The following is a 20,124-nucleotide window of genomic DNA, read 5'->3' as shown; positions in this document are numbered from 1 at the left end:
ACTTAGTAGACATTATAATAATAAATATGTACATCTCCCCTCCCCTCCTTTTCCTCTCTTCAAGCATTTTTGTCCTTATCCCGCCCAATTTACAGTAACTTAATGTTCTTAAAATAAATATTTAAAAAATCTTTGATTATTGAGTACATGAAAATAACATTTTTAAAAGTATAAATTGTATGTATTTACTTGATATGTAATATATTTTCTTTACCAGCTTTGTATACTATGTGGAAATCTGTTATTAGTTCTGAGTTTAAACACTATATCTGTTTGTTTACTAAAAATATGTATGTAGAACTGTTGATTTCCCAAATAAAATAAAATAAAATAAGCCCTGTAAATACCTAAAACCCCTTTTTTCCGTCTCTGTTTCAATATATATTTTTAAGACTTTTTAAGTATAATATATTAAATCATGTAAATGAATGCCTCGACACGGGTTGTGCCCAGTGAGGTATTTATATTTCTAATAAAAGTTTTATGTCAAACGTGAAATAAAATATAAATAAATAAATGTTTTTATACAGATAAAACAACAAATGAGTGGGTAAAAAATTGCATACAATACGTAAATTAAAAACATTTTATATTCAATTATAATACTTTTATTGAAGACAAAATAAAAGTTATATTTAGATTAGGATATTTCAAAATACTCCACTTTTTTGTACCACTACTAGATCAGAAACTTTTCTCCCCTTAAATGTGAAACTTAAATCAATTGTTAACTTTGGCTTTTTGTGTTTTCTCAAAGGCTTTTTTACTTATAATGTCGTTTTACCAGCATCCACAACAAGTTGGGGGATGGCATCCTGGCTGTCTCGGTGTGGCTTTTTTGTAGTTATGCGCGCATTTTGTCGTTGGTGGCGGACAAACTCCTGGGAATACTGGCTTCCTCTCGTACCTTCCGGATGGTCTGGTACAGACCGGGGAATTGAAGCAGGCAGCTTTGCAAGGAAGGTCGTAGCAGCATTTGCCGGGAGAAGCGAAGACTGTTGGTTCCGGTGGTGGAATAGTCAGAGGCTTTCTCGTTAGTGGAAATGGCTTGATAGGTCTATGACAAACCTGACGTGAAGGAGGAATATCTTCAGTACCACAAATAATAATAGACATTTTAACTATCTGCACTTTTACCACACTCGCCTTTACAATTTAAGCTCTTGTTTTTATTTTATTTTATGGTTTTTTCTTACATTTTATTTTTTACACTTCACTTGGTAAATTTTAAATATCAATTGATTGGCACAAAAAAAAACAATTTACTCTTTTGTTTATTTTGGAACACTCCATAGTTAAGTGTTAATTGTTTGATCCAGACATTGACAAGATGTATTTAGTTAGGTACTTTGTTTAAACGACGTAACAATAAAAAAATGCAAGTTCATGATTTTTTTTATGCCTACGTTTTATTTAATGTAGCGTCAATGTGTATTGAAGATTTCGATGATAAACTTTAGCCCTATGGGAAATTGGATACAATATTTGTTTTACTAGCGCGTGGTAAAAATTAGAGCATTGAATTGTGCGGCAAAGTTTAATGAGAATGTACGAAAAAACATTTTTTATAAAACGGACTACTTTCAACGACGTCACTGGTATATGTGAATCAACCAATGACAAGAGAATAATGGAATATTTCCAATTCGCTTGCTGAAAATAAAAAAAACAGAATTTTGGAAAAAAATTGATCGGAAACAGCATGAACACGATCACAATACTAGAGAAAAGAACAAAATTAGACTTCCATTTAGGAAAAAGGCAAAGTAGCAAAATTAAATTTTATTTAAAGCAATTAAAAAGTATTACGAAATGGAAAAAAATATTTATGAAGAAAAAAACATATCAAAATTTAAAATAATGGTCAAGACATATGTGATAAACAATTTATAAATTAAATATATTTGCAATGTTATTATTAGAACACACATAACAATATGTATGATATGTGTGCCCTACTTTAAGATTTAAATAAAATAAAAAAAATAAAAAATAAAAAATGGACCAATGGGCAGAACTGATCGAAAATAAGCGGAAGAAAACCTCTAACGTCACACGCGGTGTTATTTCAGAAATACGAAACTTTTAAAAATCTTTTAAAAAACTTTTAAAAAAATGATAAATATTGTCATTTTTTTTTTGGCTACGTTTAATTTTTGATTATCAACTTCCTCATTTAAAGTGAAACTTTTGAAAGAAAGAACGTTTTTTTTTTTATCAAATCGATGTTTAAAAAACAAAAGCTAAGTTTTCTTCACCCGTTTAGGAAAAACGATGTCAAAATTTTCAGTCCTATAAAAATTATAAAATCAAAACAAATCTTATAAAAATTGGATAAAAGTAAACGAGAAAAGTTATTTAAAAAAAAGTAAATCAATAATGACGAAAAGTAAATGTTGCCCTAAAGCGGTATCCCCAAAACCAGCGCCATGTCCGAAGCCGAAGTGCCCCCGGCAGTGCAAAAGGATAATGTATTGTCCTCCTGAACCAGAGATTCGCTGTCCTGGGCCGCCGCCTCCGCGAAAATCGACCTTCAAATGTTACACTCCATGTTCGTCTCCTCGATGCCCCTGTCCACCGACTTGGCCCACGATGCATCCGCACATCCGATGTTGCATCAGAGAACCCAGGGCAGAAGACCCCCTTCCGCTTCCAGTGATTCCGAAATACTGCCAACCAAGATGGGCCCCTGAACAATGCAGGATGAAAATCCTACCTGAGATTAAATGTAAAGAATATCCACCACTGATTCCGTTTTGTTCTCCTTGTATGCCATTGCCTCCGCCACCCCGGGCTACGCGCCAGGTTCGGTGCTTGGAACCTGTGCTTCCATTCTGCCCGAAGCCTTGCACTCTTAAGCCCAAGCCTCCTCTTATACCTGAACCTCCCTACCCTCGATTCTGTCCGGTGCTGCCTCCGTGCAACTGTCCAGCAAGACCTTTAATATGCCACAATTCGTGCAGAACGTACCGTCCAACTGCTTATTGTGACAAAGCCTATGACTACAACGATCCGGCCTGTTGCTTCGTACCTGTGGATAGATATGAAATCGTAAGAATTTTACTACATAATATTAATTTTATCGTGTCTTGATTATTTTATGTTTATTCACTTTTAATTTTTTTCTAATTATTTCTAATATTTTTCAGGCCCAAGTGTGCTGTGACATGGATTGCTGCATTTGTTAAAAGCGCTTTAAATATATGTATTTATATATATATATATTTATTTAATTAATATAATAATTATCTATCTAATCAAAAAGCGGTTTAATAGTTTTTATCTAAAAATAGTAAATTTAACAAAAATATCTGATTAATAAATTTACAATAAACTATCGTGTTTTTTATTATACAAAAAAAAAACCTATTTTTTGTTTATAGTAAAACGAAAGTTCCATGAAGATTTCTTATGAGGCTTAAAGTTACGATGGGCTTTCTTAATATCCCAAACTTACAATTAAAAAATTCTACAAAAGTTTATTCCTTAAAAAGGAATTGGCATTTTTGAGAAATATAGATAAACAATTTCAAACATATACTTAAAATAAGCTGTTGTTTATTTATAATAGATAAATATAAAAAACTTTGTGTTTAACGAATTATTTTTTATTTTTTCTACCAACCGGTTTCAAAGCTATCTTCAAAGCCAGCTTATCTATCTTTCAAAGCGATATTTAAAGCTAGCTTCTTTATCGAGGTATAGTTAAGTATACCTTGATAAAGAAGCTTGTTTGGCTTTGAAACCGGTATGTAGAAAACATAAAAAATAATTCGTTAAACACAAAGTTTTTTATTTGTTTTATTGTAATAAATAACCAAAAAGGTAGTGCATCAAATACAAAATTTATATTGTTTATTTATTTTGTTTTTACGACTATTATAAAACAATAAATTCTTGCTTAAATGCCTTTTACTGTTATTTTGTGTTTGTTGCTAACTCTTATTGTCTAATGTTTTTTGTCTTCTGTATTAGGAATTTGTGGGCTATGTGCCTGTTTTCCTGATCATCCATGAAAAAAAAACCAGTAAGCAGAAATATAACAATACCAGAGGCAATTGAAAAATTCCACTGCTTTTTTTAATAATAGAGAAGGAGAGAGTTTATGTGAATGTACATTTGAGGGTTTTTGTGTGTGGGTTCGTAGGGGGAATTTTTTTTTCTTTATTTATAGCGAAAGGGGTATTAGAGAGGCCTCGGTAAGAAGTTTAATTATTCATTTTATTATGAATAACCACAAAGTTAGTGCTTTAAATATAAACTTTATAGTTTAATTATTGTTTAAAATTTAGCACGTAAGAGTAGTTTGCTGAATATTTCTGAAACTAGTAATTGAAAAAATAATGCATATTTTAATTAAAACATTCTACGGGTTGTAATAAAAATCAATTTATTTTTTATATATATTAATATTTTTAACTAGCTTTTACTCGTGATTTTGCTCACGTGGTATTATAGAGAAATAAATACGTAAATTTATTTGTTTTATCGATCAACAATAAGAATTTCCTGGATGGAATTATATAATTTTTCTCAATGGAATGATCAGGCAAGTTTTTTATGCTAAATAAAGGTTACTATTTTTTTTTAAATATTTTTTTAATCTGTCCAGGTGGATGAAAAATACTGTTCTGTGTGTGAAATAGAACTAAATGGCTGGGTGGATGCTATTATGAAGACAAGTTATTATTGCGCTTGCAAGTAAAAAATATTAATACTTTGCAGATAAACGTAGGAACGTAAAATTCAAAAATTAATTTAATGGAACTATAACAAAAGAATTAGGAGAGTTAAATTTTGACGTTATGCACATTTAATTTTTGATAATTTTGATGTTATATGATCCTTAAAACACACGTGAGAGATATTATGCCAAAAATTTAATAACAAGCTTTTAATTTTCATTACTTACTATCACCGTATTGCAATAAAAAAAATATCACCAAAAATAGGTAAGTATATTTTTTTTAAATTTTGACTTTTAAAATACTTCATTGTGGAAATTGTGCAAACATTGGATCACTTCTATATAAACAATAATAATCGTCCTTTTATTCTGGTGCGATGAAGAATAAATTGTTAACAGAGAGCGTCATTCAATTAAAACAAAAAAAGAAAACCTGGTTCATAACCAATTAAACATATAACATTTACGAAATATTTAAGTACGGTTTCTTAACTAATTTATTATCGAAACCATATTGTTTTATCTTAATTAGTGGAATTATCAATAAAAAAACAGAAACCGGAAATGAAAAATTCATAAATGTTATTTTACATTTATACACCTGGTTTGTGGTCCCCTGATATAAAACATTCTAGGCATAGAATCAAGAATAGTCCAGAAGGAGCGAATGATATTTGAATACATCAAAATGTGTACAAAAATACCCCTATACCCCACTTTCGCCACACGCATTCGTGATGTCGCCGCGTAATGTTGCACGATGGGAAAAAATATAATCATAACACAAATGTAAGGTAAAAAAAAATCAATCTGTTTATTTCTCAAAAAAAAATATTGTGCACGCGGAAATATTGATTGACACAACAGAGTAAATAAGTAAAGGGTCATTTAATGAGAGTAATTGAATTAATGAACTTTGAACCTAAAATATTAAACAAATTTTATTTTACATAAAACGGATATTTTTATATCATGTTAAATAAAATTTGATGTTCTAAAGATAATGTCGGTCAAATGACCACCACAGAGTTGCTTAATCCGAGGTCCAATTTTCATTAGTTCTCTCATTAGATGAGCAAAGTAGGTTAAAAAAAAATACTACCCTGGCAACACTAACGAAATGTCCATTTTCTTTTCTTCGATAATCTGCAGATGGAAAAATAATTCAATTTTTAAGTATTGTGTTTGCTACTTACACATTCATTTGCTAATTTCAATGAAATGTGATCCCATAGTTGAATTCATATCAAGAATTGCGTACTGAGTGACTCTACAAAAAAAACTAATGAGTCAAAACGTAAACCTACTTATTTATGAGTAGTTCAGTCGCCTTCTGTTTGATGTGCGTATGCGGTTTCTGGACTATTTTTAATTCTATGCCTCTATGATTTGAATCCCGCTGTACCAGGACAAAATTTTTGTATTTTTTATAGTACATTACAACTCGTTGAAAATAGTTCCGAAATTAAAATATGGGAATATTAAAAGAATGCAATATTTATACGTGTACACCATGGCATCGGGGGAAGTTTTGTTAGAGCAGAGTTCGAATTTCAGACCTCTGAATCGCGAATCCGCAACGCTACCACAGGACTCCGTAATATCCAGTTTTATATAACATCACTTCATTATTGTAAGAAAATTGGAACTTAATTTTTATTAACGAGTGCATCATAAACAATTAATATACAATTGTGCTTCAACTGCTTGCGAATAAACTAAAATAGTTTGATATAAATAAGTCCATTTCACATTTATAATAATAATTACCCAGCAATAACAATAAACAATAATAATAAATCTAGTTGAATAACTATTATGTTTATTGATCTTTCTGTAACGATTAGTTATTATTTATGATTATTTCAGTAGATGTATCGAGGAAATTCGTATTTTATACGCCACAAATTACAATTTCATTGGCGACAAATTCGTAGTTATTTATTATACTATTTTATTAATAAATGTTTTTGCTAATATTTTATTTCATTTTATGTTTCGTGTACACGCATTAAAGGCCTTAAAAAATACGAAGCTTTTCAATAAAGAAAAAATACAGAAAATTTTAACAAAATAAATTTAAAGATGGAGACGAAAAGACGTATAAATCAAATATAAAAAAAAGTTACGCATGTTTTTTCACAATTTAAAATATTTGGCACTTTTAGTTACCTCGTGTCACCGTCTTGAATATTTCCCAATGCAATTTTAATATTCTCAATTTTCAAAAATAATTAACGGAATAAATATTAATATTAAACAGATCGGCCTCATTGCTTATCAAATTACCGTTTCTTTGTATGCTGTCCAGATTATTATAATATGCGTAACTCATGATTTCAAAATAATTAGGACTGGTATACGAAATAGGAGATAGGAGATTTGGTATACGAAATTAAATCATTTGTCCCTAAAACATTATCGTAATATCTTTAGAACCCTAATCATCCTTTTATTCCACTTTTTTATTTGATTCTTTTTCTTTCTTCTTCTGAACTCCTTATCTAATCCACATCCCACGCATTCTTTATCTCATCACGTACAATGATTCAAAAGTATTTTAAAGTAAAACGTCCTCAATATTTGTACCACGTCTATCTGCCCACTAAAAACACACGTATTAATATATTTTGTTTATTTTTTATATCTTTTTTTTTTTGTTGTTTTTTTACAATATACAGAAGAGGTAAACCAGAGTATACAAAAAATAAAGGTTAATTACATAGCAATGAAATACATATTAACAGTAAAAATAGTTAAATTTATTTCAACAGAGAGGGAAAAAGTTTTCGAGAAGGGAATATGGAAGTCTAGGCATTTACAGGGCTTATGACCTGTCATTGGCTGGTTTAAGTGGCCACTTTACACACTGTGTAACATTCACCATTCTGCCCATGTTTAAACATCCACATTTCCTCAACTCTTCCATCTGTTGACTTTTGTGAAGTGAAAGAGCTGAAACCTTTATCACGTGGGTGAGATTCATCCGGCTGAACCAAATCACCTACTAGGCAACGCCTGGAAACAATTTTTCAATTTTTATACTTCTTCTTTTACACATAATCAAACATTGTTGAATTAGTAAAAATAGTATTTTAAAAAATCCCACAAAGGCATATAATGTCCACCTGTTTAGAATTTCAAAAGTAGGTACCTATCATGATCAATCCTACGTTTAAAAAAAATAATTAACACAAAATAAATTAATTTTTCTCGTGTCTGGGCAGATGTAAAATACAGTATGTGATGTTAAACCGGAATCCTGGTTGGTGTGTTTTACTCGATGACTGCTTTCATGATTTTTTTAAAACCTTGTAACAGAAAATCAATACACACTGCACTAGGTGTTCCGTTGCAGTGCCTTATGCACCATCGAATTCAGATAACGACATCATGACAATAAAATTAATAAGTACAGAAACCCCCAGTGTAAAATGAGTTTATCGTTATTCGAGGAAACGACGTTTTTATAGAAATGTTTGAAAAAGATGTCATTATATATTTTTACGTCTCTGGAAAATGTATTGTTTTACACATTAAAGTCATGCCAGACACTTTGTTTTCTGTCATTGGGTCTTATCACATAAATTAAGTGAAACGTATCTTTCCATTTAACTTTCGGTGAAATACCGTTTATTGTGTTATTTTAATGCAGCTTTCATAAACATTAAGATTCAACGCATTTTAGAAACAAACCTTTCTTATATTTTGCTTGTTTTTAGTAATATCCAAAACCTAATAAATATTCTTCATTAGCCTTCTGTCTTCCACGCTAGATATAAGCCTCTTCCATATCCTTCCATTTCTCTCGGTCGGTTGCTGCTTGCCGCCAATTTTTCCCCCTATATCGGCTATGTCGTCGGACCATCTTGTTTGAGGTCTTCCGACGCCTCTCCTATTCTCCTAAGGTCTCCATCTTTAAATTTTATGGGTCCATCTTTGTGAGTTCTTGTATCTCAACATATTTTGCCTATTGTAACTTCAGTCTTGCTACGCGATCCATGATATTCGCTATTTTGGTTCTGTTCCTGATTTCCTCATTTCTTATTCTGTCTCTTAGGCTTATACTAAGCATGGATCTTTCCATGGATCGATGTGGGCATTTGAGTTTTTCCACATTACTTTTCGTAAAGGCCATGGTCTCCAATGCGTATGTAGTCACTGGCAGCATACATGATTCATATGTTTTCCTTTTCAGACAAATAAGAATCTTATTATTTTCTAGTATGTGTTTAAGTTTTCCGAGAGCTGCCCAACTCATTATTATTTTTCTTGGCCTTTCCCCTTTTGATTTTCTTTGCCCAGTTTTATCAAATGTCCAAAATATAGATATTCATCTACTATTTCGATATTTTTATTGTTAACTAACCTTGATGATCTTGTTTTCTGGACTTACAATTTTTATTTTTGTAATGTTCATATTCACACCAATTTTACTAGAAGCCTCATGTAATTCGTTAATCGTTTCACTCTATCTATCAATGCTTTTACTTATAACTACTATGTCATCAGCAAATCTAAGGTGACTCAGATATTTCCCATCTATCTTCCGCCAAATAAATATTAAATGAACAAATAGGCACAGTTACATAAAAAATGAAATGACAATACATACATGTATGTCAATCAATACTCATTTTGTTATATTTTCTCCGAAATTCAAATATGAATACCTAAATTCCCCATTAAACACTTAGCCTTGCCCTTAACCATTGGTTTTTCCCTCAATTATGATTAATGTACTTGCTAACTATAATAAGATAATTTTTATTTTCTACTTAAGTACCTTAAATTATAAAACTTTAAAAGGACATTCAATCCATATTATCTTCACATTCGTTTGAAAATACCCTAACATGGCAAAAAAATTGTCGCGAAATTTTTGTTTTTGTGTGTGTAGACTCAAAGTGTTCAGTAGACTCAAATCGGTGTTTGATTTCTAACATTATAAGTTACATTGTTTATACTTGTCAATGTAAATAAAATAAAATAAACGGTCTATATAAATTGTTTTTTTTTTCAGGTTTTTTGGTGATCTTTAAGTACACGCGATGCAGTATCTACGCAGAGTTCGTTCGCTTTTCACACTTCGAAGAGAAGGTTCCAGAATGATGATCGTTCGTCGTGACGCAACTTGGGAACGCGGTGCGGGAGATGCGCTGTCGTATTACCGAGCACCTTGCACTTCGAGCGTCGACGCGCGTATAGAAAGACTACGCAGAGAGCGTTATGCAACTTACTTTTCGATCATTCCGCGTCCGCGCCGCCCTATTCGGCCTATTTCTAGGCGCGGTCTTCGCACGAGACGCACTGCTTCGCGATTTGAACGCACAAGCCTCAATGCCAATACAAATACATCATGATGTTTCATACAAAGTTTTATACTGTTTTCGGTCTAAAAGTAAATCTGTCGTATTTTCACATTTAAACATTATATTTCAATAAAAATATTATATGACGATCAGTATTTACTGTTGTATTATTTATGTATGTATAACTTCAAACTTAATTCCTTGTAATTAAAAATGTAAAGAACCGAGTTTTGGTCCCGTAGTGTTGTGAACTTCCGGATTTAAAATATATTTTTTATTATTTAGTAACCTTTACTAAACAAAAAAAATAATTTATAGATTTGTAGAAAATTTTTTCAAACTTCTGACAGCCGCCAGCTAGTATCGTATCTTTTGTTATTAGTTTCACAACAATGTAAATGAACAAAGGAAATATGTTAATTCCTTTCTTATATGAATGATTGCATGTGTATAGTGATTTTCTATATCTTTTTAAAATTTTTTCAGTATTTGCTATATTTCTTAGGTGTACGTAGTATAGAAATAACGTGTCAATTTAATGTACACGTTTTTTCAGAGTCTGGTCGCAAAACTTCAAAGAAACAATCCTAAAGATAAACTTTTTAAAAAAAGATTTTTTTTTCATAATTGTTATGATTTTAAAATTGAGAAAATCCTTAATGTCTTGGACTAGCATCCCTTCCACTAACTCTTCGCTTCCTAGTCTGCGTTCAGTGCGTATCGCTTCGTCGTAAAAATATGAATTTTTAATGTATATTTTTTTATTAATTGAGAAATGCGATTTTTTAATGATATTTTTAAAACACATCTTAAAAAAGTCTGAAATTTCGCGGTATGACTGAAAAAACATATAAATGAAAGTGACTATAGGGGGTATACTCGACATTTGACGATTGTCACGTGTCAGTGACAAATAGTAATATCGATTATGTTTGTAGTTACCTTGACTTTTCTTTTAATAAATGCCAGTACAACAATAGATTTATTTAAAAAAGAGGCTGATTGTTAAATTAATATTCTTTATAAGGAAGGAATATTATGGATTTGATTGTCAATTATTACAATGATGGTTTCTTTTGTAATCAATTTATTACTTAAATTGTTAAAAATGAAACCCGTGCCACCTCAGAATCTTCATTGTAAACTGTGTCATTGAGTAAAAATACGATTTCATGATAATCAATCAATTACATTCAATGTCAATGAATTATAAATATAGAGAATGATGAACGTAACAAAGTGTGTAAAGTGATCAATTTAACCTACCAATGAGTGTTTATAAATACAAGTACCTAGACTCCAATATTTTCTTTCGAAAGAGTTATTCGTCTCTGTTAAAATATATGTCAACATTATGAAAGCGCATGTACATTAGGGTGGGTCGATATTTTTTTTTCTGAATTTCGATATAAAAGGGATCTAAAAAGTTACCTTTTTGATTACTGAGAATGCAAAAAATATAAAAAGAAAAATTGACACTGCTTTTGGCCCTCAACCAGAGCTTGAAGTTTTCGAAAAAGTCAAATTTTTCAGTCCAATTAAATTTTATAATGTGCAATAAACCTTATTATATAAGCATCTAAGGGCCGAGTTGCACTTTGTTTTGTAATAAATGGGTCGCATTGTTTTAATGAGCCATTATTTTCATCAATACTAGCCAGGTGCTCAACGGAATTAGTTCCGCGGAGTATAAACGTTTTGCATTTCAGTAGTTTTAAAACGTGTTCAAATTTGTGATTCGATTAAGTTATATTATTACTAACAAAAAATAATTATATCAATATAGATAGTTAACAAAATGTTCAGACAGTTTTAAACTTAAAACCTCGGCTGAGGGCCAAAAGTAGTATAGAATATTTTTTAAAATACCTTTTTACGTTCAATGTGATCCAAAATGCATCTTTTTAGACCCCCTTTACGATGTCTAATAAAATATTAAAAGAACGTCATACATCATCGGCCCAATCTAATGTACATGTTACTGTGTAACTCTATGTGACTCCATCAATCAAATTTATCGAAAGGGTCGGGAGTTACCTCTACCTGTACCTGGGAGAATAATGCAACGAAAAATGGCAGCTTTCAAAAAGAGATGGGACTGCGACTAGGAATAGCAGGTAGGTGTCAACGAATAATTTTTGATATTCAGAGGTTTTTCTTTGTCACGAATAATAAAATAAGACAACGGTCGCAGCAACTTCCGATGACAACTGTAAACAAGCTTAGGCTAAGTCATAAACTGCGGATGCCTCTTAAAAGCCTTATTTATGCGCGGCTTCTTTACAAGGCGCAAGGTTCTTAATGTTCTGGACGTCCACCATGAAAAACGTCTAAACTACGGGACGTGAACCCGAATTAGGAGAATGCACAGAAACTGGCAGATGACATTAAGGCCTAGAGACTCTCTGTGGAAACCTTATGCTCCAACTAGGGAACGGACATGGAATAATGATTACAGTATTACAACTATAATTGAACATAAATATATTCCTGTTAGAATGTATACACAAAAAATATAAAAAAAGAAATATAAATAATATATGTTTTAAAATATTTCAATAAAGGGGTTAGCCCTCGAAGTGTTTCTGTAATTTTGTAGATTTTGATTTTAAAAATTTAAAAACATCAGTTTATATTAAAAACATTATTTATTTTTTCAAATATGTTATTGTTGATGTAGCCACCATTAGCGAGGATAAAAGCATCAAGTCTGTCCAAGAAGGCTTCACACGCTGCACGAATGTGGGCTGACGGTGTTTTGTCCCATTCTTCAAACAGTCCTTAAGGCGTCGACCGTTTTATATTTTTTAGCTGATACTTTGGTCTCTAGAAAGAATCATATGAAAAAGTTGTGATGAAATGAAGCTGGGAACTTTTTCTCGTAAAAAACATTGGGTTTCACGGGCTTTATGGGATAGTGCTGAGTCTTGCTTAAACGTCCAATGGTTTTTGCTGATTTTTTTCTGTACCTAAGGTAACAACGCATCATTTGAACAATTTTCACGGTAGATTTGCCGATTTACCTTTACGTCCTGTTCAATAAAAACGAGTGGTGAGCGTCCTGTGGTAGTTACCGCTGCCCAAACCATCACTGATGCAGGCGCTTGCTTTTGTAGAGTGTAATTTGCTGGTCTAAATTGTCTTTAAATTTGCATTGTAACCATACACGATCGTTTTGCTTGTTTAAATAATATATTGCTGAACCGTTAAATTTTTTTCATCAGAAAATACCAAATTTTCTAGCTCGCCACCAACGTACAAGTGTTTTAATACGATTGCTCTTGCTAGGCAAACTGCCTTTTGTGCAGGCGTTAAATCTGGCGTTTTTTGTATTTTGTAGGACTATAATTGTAGTTCTTTTCTTAATATGTGTTTCATGCTACGAGCAGACACGTTGAGATTTTTCGCCAATTGAACTGCACTTTGTCGAGGATTACGTTGAATTCTTGCCTTCACCTTTGAACCATTTCTGTCGATGTTGCTGTTTTTAGTTGTCCACCTCCATGGTGTTTTTTTATGCTACTTGTATCATTGTATTGTGAAATGGTCCAATACACAAACATTTTCTTCACGTGTAAATGTCGTAGTTCATTAATAATGGCTGGTTGCAATTTTCCAGCCAAATAAAAAGCAATAACACTATTGAGTTTAAATTCAATTTCCAATACTTTTTAAAACTGTGACGTAAAACAATATTCTTTGGTAGAATTATTAACAATATAATAGACTCTCACGTGTCAAAACATAAGCGCACTGTTATAAACCGTTTGGTGGCTACAGCAACGTGAAGTTGGTAACACTTCGAGCGCCTACCCCTGTACATTTTTTTGCAAAAGTGAGAAAACATTATTGAGAAGGGAATTATAAAGTCTAGGCATTTTCAAAACTGGCCTGTCATAGGCTGGTTTTAATGGCCAATTTGCACACTTTGTAATACATGTCAAATAAAAATCAAACTGAGTCTAGCTTGTCTACAAACATTTGAACACATTAGAAACAATTTTTTTAAGCAGGAGTATACCTTTATTAAATTACCTTATTAAATTAAATAAAAATTAAAACGTGTTTTGGTCCCGTGGCTAGTGTTGCGGACTCACAGATCGGAAGTCCGAGCTTTGAACCCCAGTCTTTCCCAACTTGATTGCCTTTTTCTAAGAGTTATTTATAATCTTTTGAAAATGTCCTCCAAAATTTAAATATTTGGGTAAATTATGAGAATAATAATATATCTACTCGATTTCATTTTTCAGGATTTTTATATGAATAATAATATTTATTTTTCACTAAGGAAAAAAAGAGAATAAATTAATCACTTTTCATTTGAAAAAAAAAAAAAAAATATGATAAAGAATAACTTTACATCTGTTGTGCGTAATACATTGAACAAAAAAATAAGTATAATTATATTGAGTTTTTCTCAATCGAATACATTTTCTTCAAACGATTTTTCATTAGATATGATTGATAATTCAATTGTTTACATACTGAGGAAGTTCAGTGGTTTTTTTATTTGATAATATATTATAAAACTAAACCAAATATCAGCGCTATGATTTTTAAGTTTTGTGATTTTAAAACTACTCCGCTTGTGACGTCACAAGTTCTCTTCGGTGAGTGCTGCTGATTGGTGGGTTGGTTTCCCGTTAACAGAAAATCTATCACATCACTTACTCTCATTGGTTGATTCGAAAGAACTAGTGACGTCGTTTAAAGAAGTCCTTTTTTTTTCATCCATATTTGAGAAAATTCGCATAAACTTAAATGTTCTAATTTTTAACGCACGAAAGAAAAAAAAAATTATATCCAATTTCCTGTTGCACTGAACGTTCTTAAAATCAGTTAAAATACTGTTTTAAAATTATTTTTTTAAATTCAAGTTGAATCATAAAAAAATATGTAAATATAGTTCAATCAAATATTGAATTTCTATAAATAAACACAGAAACAGATGCTTTAATTAAAAACAAGATTTGTTTCCTTTGGTTTTCGTTTCAAATTTATATTGGGATGTTGTGACACTTTCTGAGAGAGAAACGTTTGAGAAAATGAGGGTGAAATATTAGATAAATCTTGGAAACAGACAAAGATTTACTTAAAAGAGAAATATTACGTTGTTTCTTTTTAACATTTGAAAGTAATAATGGTCTATGAAATACTGTCCAGTTATTGATTTTTTTTAAAATATAATTATAAATGGCAGAAAAAATATTTTTTAATTAAATTAAACAGTCATTCCATTAGCCCTGCCCCCAATAGGTCACGGTTCATGTTTAGTTGTAACTGACCATTTAAATTAGTTTAGAACATTATCACGAATCTTGACGTCACAACTATAAAGGCCTAACCTGTCTCGTTTTTCTAGCGACGTATTTTAAAATTTATGTATAAATACATTTCTCCGCAATATGCATATTAATTTCGAAAACATAATTAATTATTAATGAAATCAATTTTTATTTCCAATTATGGAAAAATAAACCAAATACGAGATGCTCAATCAATGAGAAAAATCCACATTGAAAAGAAGATAATTTAATTATGTACATTTTCAAAACTATGTTACAAAATATCACAAGGATATTTAAAATATCAGTTATAATGGTACTTAGCTCAAAACCAGAGATTAAAAACATTTAACATAAAAAAATAGTTAAGAATAAACAATAATTTTATTAACAAATCACAACAGGGATGGAGAATACCTTAAATAAGGGAATATGGTAGTCTAGGCATTTACAGGGCTTATGACCTGTCATTGGCTGGTTTAAGTGGCCACTTTACACACTGTGTAACATTCACCATTTTGCCTATGTTTAAACATCCATATTTCTTCAATTCTTCCATTTGTTGATTTGAGTGAAGTCAAAGAGCTGAAACCTTTATTGTTGTGAAGAGATTCATCTGACTAAACTATTTCTCATACTAGGCAACGCCTAAAGAAATATGATCGCATGGACAATAGTCATCATTCCTTAATTTAAACCTATATAGATAACTTCTCATAGCTCCGTGTCCGGTAAAAATTTGGGTCGTTTGGAAAGTACTTTGGTGATGATGACGGAAGTTTGCTGCATCAGCCAGTGTTGGGAAAAACATTTTAGTGATTTTACCTGCAGAAGAAGCGCGGTAATGATCCTCCCAACGCTGCAGCGTATTTTGTTTTATGCAGCGTTTAGCAAAGCTAAGGGGAAATTCTGAGAAGAAAGGTGCCGTTCTTTTACAAGTTGCGGCTCTTGCTCGTTCATCCGCTCTCGATACCAGCATGTCCTCTTATCCAGCATATTTGAATGTTCATCCCTCTTATTTTTAGATGCTTAATTTTAAGGAAGTACGGGTAGGTAGGTATAGTTTATGTTGAGAATTGGTTCGAACACGATTAATAAAATTCGTTTATGACAACGCTACTATGGATGTGAGGATTGATAAGGACACAAAAACTGATAAAATCAATATAAAAAAAAGGTGTTAGACATGGGGACACCATATCGCTTAAGTTCTTTACGCTAGCCTTGGAAAATATATTTAAAACCTTAAATTGGGAAAGTACTGGTGTAAAGATCGATGTCATGTACTTGAGTCACCTTAGTTTCGCAAATAACATAGTGGTCATAAGTAAAGACATTAATGAGCTAGGCGAAATAGTTATGTAACCACATGAGGCTTCAAAAAGGATTGGTTTGAAAATAAATATTTATAAAACAAACATTATGAGTCCAACAGGGAGAAGCATTTTTTTTGACGATAATTAAATCAAAGGAGTTGATGAATACATATATCTAGGACACAAAGTCAAACTTGCTAAAGATAACCAGACAGCGGAGCTACTTAGAAGAAAAGGCCTTATTTGGGCTGCTTTCGCCAAACTAAATATATTTTTGAAAATAAACAAGTCACTATATGCTTGAAAAGACAAGTATATGAATCGTGCATATTGCCGATGACAACATATGGACTAGAAACCATGTCTATAACACAAAAATGTAGCCAGAAATTAAAATGCACGCAACAATCCATGGAAACACAGAAGCTCGGTGTATGTCTAAGAGACAGAATAAGAAATGAAGAAATAAGGCGCCAAACCGGAGTTGTGAAAACCATGGATCGGCAGCAACATTGAAATGGCAGTGGGCAAGATACTTGGTGGGGCAAAATTATGGCAGATGGACACCCAGAATAATAAAGTGGAGATCATAGGCAAACAAAAGAAGTGTAGGAATGCCACAGAAAAGATGGATCGGTGACATTGCCTCTATAGCCGGTAAAACATGAATGATGAAAGCGAGTGACCGGAAGGAATGGAGACGTTTGGAAGAGGCGTTGTTTATTCAGCAGTGGAGAGAAAAAGGCTGAAGAAGAAGCTGCAGCAATGGTTCCAAATATGTCAACTTTGCATAAGCATAATTTACAGAATAATCCTTAAAAGAATATGTGTGGCCTGAATAGCAAAAATGACATTTTTTACTCAAATTTTACCCTTTATATGACATCGTTTACAAATATTTTATATTAATAATAAGTTTTATGTCGCAAAAGTATCGTAAACAAGTACACTTTAAGACCAGTCTATTTTTTCAGCTTTTTAAAAATGCAATAAGTTTATTACTTTAAAAAAAAAACGAACGTATTTTATTTGCAATATTTTGCGTATGTCTACATTTTTGTAGACATTAACTGGATTCAACCCTTTTGGAAGTTATTAATATTAATTTACTCTAGACTTCTAAATTCCCTTCTATAAAATAGTCTTCATCTTTTTCGTAAGATATTGATATTAAATTAGGTTTGCAAGTTGTAAATCAAATCAAGAGTCCCATAACGCCATTATTATTTCTGCAAATGTTTAAAACTTGATTGCACGAGTAAGTGAACTTTAAAAACTGCTTTTTTTGCAAATGAATGTTATTTTTCTGAGAGGGCGTGTATGTATGTAACTACCGTCCTTTAAAAATGTTTTTTTTTTCTTGTGACCCTATTATTCCTGGGATGCCTTGCAAGGGTCAGATATGAGAAACATAATTTAAACGAAAAAAACAAAAAAGATGATTGAACTTTAAATTGATAGTTAGGGAAACATCTATAATAGTTTTAAAAAAGCCCTTCAGGTACTCCAGCATCAAGTTACTTGAAGAATTTGTGATGTTAGAAAAAAAACAATTATATATTTTTAGAATAATAATGTTTGTGAAAGCAAACTATTCTACCAAATCCCAAAAGGAACACTCTCAGAAGTCAAACTAGATGATGGGTCATGGGGTTTATCACAAATTATAAATTCGAGCAAAGAAATTTCAGGTTTCTGGGCCCCAAAATATTCAATATATTATCCGAACATTGGTAAACCATGACCCGGATTCAATTTAATAAATTTGCATAAAATTGATTACTAGGATTAGGTCGAGAAGGATCGGAAAATTTACTCAATCTACATTCTTAAATAATAAATAGTATAAATTAATATTGTATAACTGTTTAGTAAATTAACGAGTAGGTAGTAATATTATTGTTTATTTTTGCATAAAAATGTCTGCCTTAAAACTGGTTGTACCTAGTTAGGCAGACTAGACATGATCCAAAAAAATCTATTATCTAAGTGTGTATGTAGTAGGTACAGTAGTTGTTATTTTTGTTAATAAACTATGATCATTATTATTATTATTATTAATTCAGTGCTTGGAATTTCAAATTGAAATTTTAAAAATCTCATTTGCAGTAAATGCAAGAACTCAGAAAAACTCACTCAAATGCTTTTCTTGTCATGCTCCGTGCGCCTTTGACAGAAATTTTATTTGGAAAAATCATTTTTATAACCCCAAACCGAAAAATATTTTAAGTTCATGAAAACTACTTCGAAGTGATTAATTTTTTATTCAATCAAACATTGTGTGTAATTCAAAACGCTAAAGCCATTTGTTTCCATTAAAATGTCTTTAAAATATTCACACATCGCGTGCTCAATGAATAAAACCAATGTGTTCTTTTATTTGTCAGTTTAGAGACAAAAATTGAACTGAGAGTAGATCGCTATCGGTTTGAATTGTAATGTTTTAAAAAAAAATAAGTCGGCTCGTCGGCGGTCGGATAATTTATGTCTTAGATCTAAATTTCTTACGTATCTACTTACTAAGTAATATTCGCAAAGCTAGTAACTACGAACACAAACGATGGGCGACGAGTATATTAGACATTTTGATTATCATTTGTGCGTTTATATTTCAAATTTATGATTCTATTTTCCGTTTTGGACACCCAAGGCTAATGATATTCTTCTCAACACAGGATTTTGCAATGTTTCGGATGCGCTGTATATCAAGCTCGTTAACCGCTGTCCAAAAATATTCTAAGGTCAAGTCCTCTGTGTCCGATTCGGGAAACATGTGCATTGGATCACACTGCTCTAAAAGCCGTCCATTTTGGATTTCGTACTTCGGGGTCGATGTGCACGACCATCGTTTTGCCGCGCGTCTGTCGGTTGATGGATGTCTAAATAAATAGTAGCGTTAGCGACTCCAAGCACAAACATCTAATTTTATCGTTGATTTTTAAAGTTGTGTAAAAATAAAATCCACTTGTTCTAATGTAAATAAAAATTCTTTAATTTTAATGTGCTCAGTGCTTATATAATTGAACAACCGTGCATGTTCTATTTAGTTTTATTTTTGTATTTGTTTGGATTCAATACAATTAAAAATTATAACGAAAACAACAAAACTTCAAAAACAGTAAAACGTGTATTGTGTAAAATAAAATAAAATTGTGATTGAAGATAAAAACCTGTCTTTTATGCTTATACTTCTTTTTGATGTGATTTTTTTAAAGTGTTCGTTTTGTAATTATCTTAAACCCAAATAAATATATCTTTTATTTCCTTGATTTGGTTTTTTGAAGTTGTTTGAAACCTTTAAAATAAAACTATATTAAATTTCAAATCAATTTTATCTATGTCAGGGACTGGAAATAATAAATAAAGCGACTGGGTTAAAAAAACTTTTTTTCGAGTATTATTCGAATTGTTCTTGGTACTACTTTTGTGGACTTATTTTATTACAGGCACATCCTCATTCTATTGTCTTTATAACGGCTTTTTACACTAAACATTCAACTTTTCTTTCCATATTAATTTTTCGA

General features: G+C 31.4%; 2 protein-coding genes and 1 long non-coding RNA gene across 3 annotated transcripts; 2 read left to right on the top strand and 1 right to left on the bottom strand.

Annotated features, from left to right (window-relative positions):
* Nucleotides 1-585: 585 nt before the first annotated feature.
* Nucleotides 586-1,276, bottom strand: LOC148283891 (uncharacterized). The gene has a single exon (XM_088243014.1). The coding sequence runs from the start codon at nucleotides 1,114-1,116 to the stop codon at nucleotides 781-783; it is 336 nt and encodes a 111-aa protein (XP_088099140.1). The 5' UTR covers nucleotides 1,117-1,276; the 3' UTR covers nucleotides 586-780.
* Nucleotides 1,277-2,237: 961 nt separating this feature from the next.
* On the top strand, nucleotides 2,238-3,378 carry LOC148283890 (uncharacterized). Its single transcript, XM_088243013.1, has 2 exons — nucleotides 2,238-3,051; nucleotides 3,150-3,378. Exons 1-2 carry the CDS (start codon nucleotides 2,380-2,382, stop codon nucleotides 3,186-3,188), a joined length of 711 nt encoding a protein of 236 aa, XP_088099139.1. The 5' UTR covers nucleotides 2,238-2,379; the 3' UTR covers nucleotides 3,189-3,378.
* A 1,404-nt stretch (nucleotides 3,379-4,782) lies between these two features.
* LOC148283889 (uncharacterized) lies at nucleotides 4,783-10,154 on the top strand. Its single transcript, XR_015825473.1, has 2 exons — nucleotides 4,783-4,952; nucleotides 9,711-10,154. It is a non-coding gene; the product is annotated as an uncharacterized LOC148283889 (long non-coding RNA).
* The last annotated feature ends 9,970 nt before the right edge of the window (nucleotides 10,155-20,124 follow it).

This window comes from Micrasema longulum, unplaced genomic scaffold, assembly GCF_059751315.1.
Source record: "Micrasema longulum isolate JH-2025_06_02 unplaced genomic scaffold, ASM5975131v1 h1tg000180l, whole genome shotgun sequence".
NCBI lineage: Eukaryota > Metazoa > Arthropoda > Insecta > Trichoptera > Brachycentridae > Micrasema > Micrasema longulum.
This window is presented reverse-complemented; position numbering and strand designations above follow the sequence as displayed.

Excerpts from the sequence above, each read along its gene's own strand:
- LOC148283891 (XM_088243014.1), bottom strand. The coding sequence starts at position 1,116 with ATGTCTATTATTATTTGTGGTACTGAAGATATTCCTCCTTCACGTCAG.
- LOC148283890 (XM_088243013.1), top strand. The coding sequence starts at position 2,380 with ATGACGAAAAGTAAATGTTGCCCTAAAGCGGTATCCCCAAAACCAGCG. Across the intron at positions 3,052-3,149 it reads CTGTGGATAGATATGAAATC|GCCCAAGTGTGCTGTGACAT; the intron begins GTAAGAATTTTA and ends AATATTTTTCAG.